This window comes from Lolium rigidum, chromosome 4 (assembly GCF_022539505.1).
Source record: "Lolium rigidum isolate FL_2022 chromosome 4, APGP_CSIRO_Lrig_0.1, whole genome shotgun sequence".
NCBI classification, from domain to species: domain Eukaryota; kingdom Viridiplantae; phylum Streptophyta; class Magnoliopsida; order Poales; family Poaceae; genus Lolium; species Lolium rigidum.
In genome coordinates, this window is record NC_061511.1 from 48,475,618 (window position 1) to 48,484,033 (window position 8,416).

The following is an 8,416-nucleotide window of genomic DNA, read 5'->3' on the forward strand; positions in this document are numbered from 1 at the left end:
TCAGAGTAATTAATAATCATATTATCAAGGAGCTTTGTTGCTTCACCAAGAGTGATGTACATAAAGGTACCTCCAGCAGCTGAATCCAATAGGTTCCGCGAAGAAAAGTTCAGTCCTGCATAAAAGGTTTGGATAATCATCCAAGTAGTCAGTCCATGGGTTGGGCAATTTTTAACCAAAGATTTCATTCTTTCCCAAGCTTGTGCAACATGCTCATTATCCAATTGTTTAAAATTCATTATGCTACTCCTCAAAGATATAATTTTAGCGGGAGGATAATATCTACCAATAAAAGCATCCTTACATTTAGTCCATGAATCAATACTATTTCTAGGCGAGAGATAGCAACCAATCTTTAGCTCTTCCTCTTAATGAGAAAGGAAACAATTTTAATTTCATAATGTCACCATCTACATCTTTATACTTTTGCATTTCACACAATTCAACAAAATTATTGAGATGGGCAGCAAGCATCATCGAGAACTAACACCCAGAAAATTGCTCTCGCATAACAAGATTCAGTAAAGCAGGTTTAATTTCAAAGAATTCTGCTGTAGTAGCAGGTGGAGCAATAGGTGTGCATAAGAAATCATTATTATTTGTGGTTGTGAAGTCAAACAACTTAGTATTTTCAGGAGTACCCATTTTAGCAGTAGTAAATAAAGAAAACTAGATAAAGTAAATGCAAGTAACTAATTTTTTTGTGTTTTTGATATAGAGTGCAACACAGTAAATAAAGTAAAGCTAGCAAATAATTTTTTTGTGTTTTGATATAATGCAGCAAACAAAGTAGTAAATAAAATAAAGCAAGACAAAAACAAAGTAAAGAGATTGGATTGTGGAGACTCCCCTCGCAGCGTGTCTTGATCTCCCCGGCAACGGCGCCAGAAAATGTGCTTGATGCGTGCAATCGACACGTCCGTTGGGAACCCCAAGAGGAAGGTGTGATGCGTACGATAGCAAGTTTTCCCTCGAAAAGAAACCAAGGTTTATCGAACCAGGAGGAGCCAAGAAGCACGTTCAAGGTTGATGGCGGCGGGATGTAGTGCGGCGCAACACCGGGGATTCGGCGCCAACGTGGAACCTGCACAACACAACCAAAGTACTTTGCCCCAACGTAACGGTGAGGTTGTCAATCTCACCGGCTTGCTGTAACAAAGGATTAGATGTATAGTGTGGATGATGATTGTTTGCAGAAAACGAGTAGAACAAGTATTGCAGTAGATTGTATTCGATGTAAACAATAGGACCGGGGTCCACGAGTTCACTAGAGGTGTCTCTCCCATAAGATAAATAGCATGTTGGGTGAACAAATTACAGTCGGGCAATTGACAAATAGAGAGGGCATGACAATGCACATACATGATATGATAAGTATAGTGAGATTTAATTGGGCATTACGACAACGCTATCCAACATGAATCTATGCCTAAAAAGTCCACCTTCAGGTTATCATCCGAACCCCTTCCAGTATTAAGTTGCAAACAACAGACAATTGCATTAAGTATGGTGCGTAATGTAATCAATAACTACATCCTCGGACATAGCATCAATGTTTTATCCCTAGTGGCAACAGACACATCCACAACCTTAGAACTTTACATCACTTTGTCCCAGATTTAATGGAGGCATGAACCCACTATCGAGCATAAATACTCCCTCTTGGAGTTAAGAGTAAAAACTTGGCCAGAGCCTCTACTAATAATGGAGAGCATGCAAGATCATAAACAACACGTAGGTAATAGATTGATAATCAACATAACATAGTATTCTCTATCCATCGGATCCCGACAAACACAACATATAGCATTACAGATAGATGATCTTGATCATGTTAGGCAGCTCACAAGATCCGACAATGAAGCACATAAGGAGAAGACGACCATCTAGCTACTTGCTATGGACCCATAGTCCGAGGGGTGAACTACTCACTCATCACTCCGGAGGCGACCATGGCGGTGAAGAGTCCTCCGGGAGATGATTCCCCTCTCCGGCAGGGTGCCGGAGGCGATCTCCTAAATCCCCCGAGATGGGATTGGCGGCGGCGGCGTCTCGGAAGGTTTTCCGTATCGTGGCTCTCGGTGCTCGGGGGTTTCGCGACGAAGACTATATGTAGGCGGAAGGGCAGCCTCGGAGGGGTCACGGGGGCCCCACACGCTAGGGCCGCGCGGGCCCCGGCCGGGCCGCGCCGCCCTAGTGTGGCGGCGCCCGTGGCCCCACTTCGTCTTCTCTTCGGTCTTCCGGAAGCTTCGTGGCAAAATAGGCCCCCGGGCGTTGATTTCGTCCAATTCGAGAATATTTCCTTACTAGGATTTCTGAAACCAAAAACGAGCAGAAAACAGACAATCGGCTCTTCGGCATCTCGTTAATAGGTTAGTGCCGGAAAATGCATAAATACGACATAAATTATGCATAAAAAATGTAGATATCATCAATAATGTGGCATGGAACATAAGAAATTATCGATACGTCGGAGACGTATCAACGGCGTAAACCTCGACATGTCGGCGACGTAGCTATTGTGGAACATGGCCGGTGACACCGGCGGGAAAGTGGAAGGAGAGCCGATCGTACCTTGGGTTGGCCATGGACCGAGAAATTGGCCGACGCGCAGCTGGCCCATGTTCATGGACATGGAGACCAGCCTTGCCTGTCGCCGCCGCCCTCTTCGCCGCGAGCTTCTTCTCCCTCTGCGCCCTGCCGTGAGTTTTGGTTTCCCGTCGCTCTACATCCGCCGCCCACCTTGCGTTTGTCCAACCCAGCGGCCTCTCTTTGGCGCCCGCGGCTTCCTCGCCTTTGGCACACCGTCGTCGGTGATCTTATTTAGCGGCACAGTGGTGGAAGGGAAGAGGAGGAGCTGCAACTGTGGGGGAATGACGGTAGCTCCTCCGAAATTCGGCGGGGAAAATGGGTATATGCGGCGCATTTTGGAGGGAGAGCGAAATAAATGGAGGGAACTACCCTTTCTGTGGCCGACACCGCGGGCCCGCTTGATGTTTCGTGCGTTTTTGTTTCGTCTGGAGTCCCCAACCACGCCTCGGGAGGCCGGGGATGGCCTGGGCTCTCCGGATGAATTAAGTTCCTATTCCGGGGACGCGGCTGAACCGAATAACGCCGTTCGGATGAAAAAAGGGCTGTCGGGATCTCGTAGGGAAGACGGCTGGAGATGCTCTGACCACACCATCTCAGGTAGCCAGCCTGCATGGGCCTAGAATTTGGAGGTGCTTAGTCAAGTCCCCACATGCAAAAAAAAACTTGTAAATTTTGTTTGGTTGCTTGCATGCAGTTTAGACGGGTTGATAGCATGCATGTGTTATTTGGTTGTTACTGTTCTTGACATATACTTCACCGACTCTCGCTCTCACGGGCTAAGATGGTGGGCCTTTTTTTTAGTCTCGCACGCCTTAGATGTGTATCCTTGGATTTATTTTTAATCTCGCATGGGTCTTATTTTAAATACTACGTTGGCTAGGATTTAAACACAGGACCTTGTGCTCTAATGGTCCATGTTGAATTGCATGCGCTAGCCAATTCAACCAAAAGACCAATCTAATAGAGGAGGGCTAGGTAATTATATTCAACACTCAAACCTTAAGTTCTCCTTGCTCATCACCAACCCCACACCTCATCTGCTCGCACACAGGTCCTCCACCGAGCCTCTCTTGCGGCTGGCCTGACCGCCTCCTGTGAAGCGCCTGCAGCCGCTCGTATGCCCCCATTCCTCTTCTATTCCTCCATCGCTGCCTTACCTTGAGGTTCGCCTGGGGGAGCCATGGAGCTTAGGCGCTGCAAATATTTAGCGATTTTGCTATTTTAGTGCAAAAAATTGCTACGAGGTCTCCGACGAATCTCTGATGAGGTTTGTGTACAACAGGTCTTTCTATTTTATTTCTAGGCTAACCATTTTTTGCTTCTAAAGCAAATGCGGGGCTTCTTTTGCTGTGACGAAACAAATTCAGGATTTTGGCAAAAATTAAACAAGTGCCGCATTGCGGGGAGGAGCTACCTTTTAAAATCTTATATATTTGCAAACGGAGGGAGTATACAAGAGGAAAGTTTTACTCCTTTTGGGCCTCTGCACGATTTTTTTTTTATCGCACATTGAAGGAGCAACAAACCTACATCGGAGCACATCAACTGACAGATCCACCGACCACCGTCATTTGTCCCAGCTCTGCCCTGCCTCCGGCCGTCGCACGTGGTGAACCGTGTGATCTTCGTCCTTATCTGCAAAAAAACAGGTTTTAGTTAGCCGCTTGGTAAACTGAAGTGTTTGAACGTGCTCACACACCTTTGACGATCCAATTCGCGCTCCACCGCCAGTAGCAGGAAGATTTCCAGTCATACATATCGGCATAATCAGGAGAAAATAGAGGCGCTGATGTGCTGGACATGGAAGATAGAGATGCAAGCGTAAAAGTCCAAGCCGCCTCCAAGGAAAACATGTCCATGTTAGCCAGGAGTCAAACAAGATTATCCCCAGCATACACCCACCACAATAAAAATTGGCCTCTGACGCAGCAAATCTCCATGGTTTTTCAGAATCGACATCTATAAATAGAGTCGATTGTAGCTTTGGCCAGCAACAACCACAGAAGAAACCATCAGCAGTCTACCAGTATATATAGGAGACTAGCGAGAAGCTTTGCTCGAGAAGTTGTTTAGAAGCAACGATGAAGAACACCAAGCTCGTGGCGATCCTTGTTCTCCAGGCCGTCCTGGTCATGGGAATCCTCTCCCACGTGAACGGTACGTAGCTAGCCGATGGTTATCGCCGTCTTAATCATCTCTGTTCCGCTACAAAGTACGTACGATCGCCCTATGGTTACCAGTGACGATTGACTGATCTGATTCCACGCTTATTTTCCTGCGAGCAGCCCAATTCCCCAAGTGCTGCGACAACTGCAGGTTCTTCTCCGGGGCGGTAGTCTGTGACGACGCAGGTCCCCAGTGCCGCGAAGGCTGCGTGAACTGCCGCGTGGTGCAGGCGACCCCTCCGATGACGTTCCGGTGCGCGGACGCGCGCGGCGACGACGGCACGCCATGCCCGCCCTGCAACAAGTAGTGATCATTCTTATCTATACTACTATCGTGAGATGTTCCCCTAAAAATAAAAGCTGAGCTGAGATGAGATGAGCAGAACCGTCGAGCTTGTGCGTGCAACAATAACACGCCGTTGTTGCTGTAGTCATTAGTCGTCACACTTGTTATTCATCTTTTCCTCGAGTTGTTGCTCACTGAATAAACACATGCATGTACCAATTTATGCATCTCCGCTCAATCAAAATAAATACCATATCACTTGTGCATGCAGTACTATATTTTTGTTATGCCCAATTTGACCCCTCTGTTAAAGTCGATCGATTAGCCTCTACTACTCCTATACCCACTGGCCAGCGGGCCGGGTCTTCAAAGTTCAAACCGACGTGCTCAAGCTATGCCCGCTTGTCACGGTCGATGCCAGTGAAGTATAGCAGCCGTTAAGGGATGTAATTTTACCCACAAGTATGGGTACCTGTAGATACCGTGCCTGTATATGAGTAATTTTTTGCCGATGGATAGAGTATCCGTACATTACCTATTAAGTTCATGGTAGGGCATGGGTACAGACTTGTACCCATTGGTATACCCATACCTTACTCGTTTACACTGACATGTGACATATCTAATAATCTAGCTCGTTGACTTATGAGTAATGTGTATGAGGTTGTGATTTCAAAATTTTGATGATCAACATGTACACACCTGTCTGTTATTGAGTTGAGAACTTGAGATAATTGATTTTTAAAAAAAAAATGCTCGATGAACGTAAAATTGTGAATAAATTATGTATTATTTGGTCTACCCGTTGGATACCCGATGGATACGGTACCAATTCGGTATGGATAGGGGTAAATTTTTATATCAAGTATTGGTAGAATTTTCTATCCGCTGACTATACAGGTATATGTATAGAATTGATCTATCCTATCCATTAATCCTTAGCAGCCGTGTAGTGACTGAGATGTCTAAAGCATGCACGATACTGCTCTCGTCTGCTTGTCGGCTATACGTAATGCATGACTCAATACTCATATTTGCTAATATAGAAATTTGAGGATCCGAATAATAAAATTTGTGTCCGTACACAGCTGAATAGTTTAGCTAGCTGGCAAAGCATCTCGTGGATCACGAGCTAGCGCCACACTAGTAGTAACTGTGTCTGAGCCGAGCACCGTACGAAGTCTGTAATTGACAGCAATGTAGCACCGACAGCAACTTATGATATGCACGCATCAGTCATCACACACGTTGCCTGGATAAGCGGCATCTAGTGAGATCTTGTTTTGCCGGTCGCTAGTATGCAAATATGTTCGATCACTCTATGATGTATACTCAGTAACAGTTTGAGTAAAAAACTTGTAAATCCCACAACATAGATGGACACAGGGGAAGTTGGGAACACCGTGCTACGTACGTGCTCACATCACAGTAGATCAAGCTTGAAAAACTCGACTTTGTTCGTGATTGTGTGTCCTTTCCTTATGATTGCCCCGATGGCTCTATGTGTGAACAAACAGCAGCAGGTCCCTCCATCGTTGTCGCATCAGCACTGCCACGTGAAGAGGAGGACCCGCCATTAGTAGTGATCTGTCCCCTCTAGACAAGTCCATGTCATAAGTCGAAACACATTATACTCCAACCACCATATCCTCAACGACTCAATCAAAATTATAATTGATTAGGACAAAACCCGTGCTTCACTACGGAGCAAATGCATGAACATCCTCTTTTTGCTAGCGCACAAGACCACGGGGGAGGTTACATATAACCGTCTCATTCCTGCCATGACTATCTTTCATTCTCTCATTGGTCCCTTGTAGTCTAAGGAAAAATTCAGAGAAATAATTGATATAGCATGAACACTCTGAAGCATTATATATTTTCAGGTCCTACTGTGTCAATATTTAACTTTTTTTTGCCTCATGTTTCATTATTTGTTAAAAAACTTTTATTCAATATAGATAGGCTTGTACACTTTGCTTTGGGTCTTACAGAAATCTAACATTGTGGAGTTGCCACTTTTTTTTTATCGTTGATCATAATCCGTACACCAGAGTCCAGGTCGTGGAGGCCAGATGTCAGCGTTGTGTCATACAAGAAAAAAAAGGAGAACTGCACAATATTAAAAAAAGATAACTCATAGCAGCATATATAAGTCAGTTCTATTCCCATCATTTTCGTCTTCCAAGTAGTACATCTCTCCTTGATGTTGCCATTCAGGATGCTGGCCATGACCGTGAAGCACCTAATTCCCTACCTCACATGTGAAATGGCCTTCAACGCACAACTGCTCCTCGATCGAGTGTGTTAAAAAAATCAGGATGTTTAGCTACACTTCAGGACATAAAGACGTGGAAATTTCAGCTACTGTGCGCCTAACAAGTAATGACAAGTAATCATATACCGATCACTGTGTAACGCAACCACCGTAAAACTTCAGAAACAAAGGAGACGAATGCCTGAAGCTGACATACCTCAACCACCGTAAAACTTCAGAAACAAAGGCTAACAAGTAATGAGAAGGAGTGTGACCCACGAGGTCGACCAGCAAGGACGCCAAAAAGTTGTACAGTCACCTCTTATTCCGGCGACCACGCTTACGGTATGCTCTAAGGGCATCTCCAACCGGACGACCCAAACGGACGCGCTGGGCCGTCCGTTTTGGGCCGTTTGGGTCGCCGCCCGGACACGCGGACAGCGGCCCGCGTCCGCGTGTCCGTTTGGGTCGCGCGCTGCGCCCAACGCGCGGACGCATCGCAAATTGGAGAAACACGAAAACAAAATGAAAATGGCAAATTTAAACGATATTTGATTAAACATATGCCCTATTTTGGGCAAATTTAGTACATAGCCCTATTTTGGGCAAATAAAACTAACAAAAGAAGCCCCTATATGGGCTTTTAAATTTAAACTAAAATATAAACGAAAAATAAAAAACCCTCTAGGGTTTGGTCGGCGGCGCGGTGGCCGCCGGTGCGCCGCCTAGCCCTCGTGGGCGTCGTCGGCGCGACGTCGTCGAGGTCCCGGGCGGCGAGGCACCGCTGTCGTGGCTCGACCGCGCGGGGACTCCGGCCGGGGAGACCACGGGGCCTCCTCCACGGCGAGTGGGGGTCCGGAGCCACCCGCGCCGCCCGGAGGCGCTGCCGCCTCTCTGCCCGGCGGCGCCGCTCGGCCTCCGGCGCGCCGACTCCTCCGGCCGGCGGCACCTCCTCCTCTGGCGGCGGCTGCTGCTCGGCGGCGCGGCGCCCGGCCTCCTCCCGCCGCGCCGTCTCCTCCTCCTCCTCCCGTCGCGTCGCCGGAGGGCTCGGGCGTAGAGCTCCCGGCCCTCCGCGTCCCTCCACCTCCCGCCGCGCCGCCTCCTCCATTTCGGAGG

At 47.2% G+C, this 8,416-nt stretch overlaps 1 protein-coding gene across 1 annotated transcript; it reads left to right on the forward strand.

The window, feature by feature from the left end:
• The first annotated feature begins 4,567 nt into the window (after positions 1–4,567).
• Positions 4,568–5,309, forward strand: LOC124708104 (Bowman-Birk type proteinase inhibitor B5-like). Its single transcript, XM_047239795.1, has 2 exons — positions 4,568–4,749; positions 4,878–5,309. The coding sequence occupies exons 1-2, from the start codon at positions 4,674–4,676 to the stop codon at positions 5,063–5,065; spliced, it is 264 nt and encodes an 87-aa protein (XP_047095751.1). The 5' UTR covers positions 4,568–4,673; the 3' UTR covers positions 5,066–5,309.
• Positions 5,310–8,416: the final 3,107 nt, after the last annotated feature.

Coding starts and splice junctions, on each gene's coding strand:
- LOC124708104 (XM_047239795.1), top strand. CDS start 4,674: ATGAAGAACACCAAGCTCGTGGCGATCCTTGTTCTCCAGGCCGTCCTG. Junction 4,750..4,877: donor AATCCTCTCCCACGTGAACG/GTACGTAGCTAG, acceptor TCCTGCGAGCAG/CCCAATTCCCCAAGTGCTGC.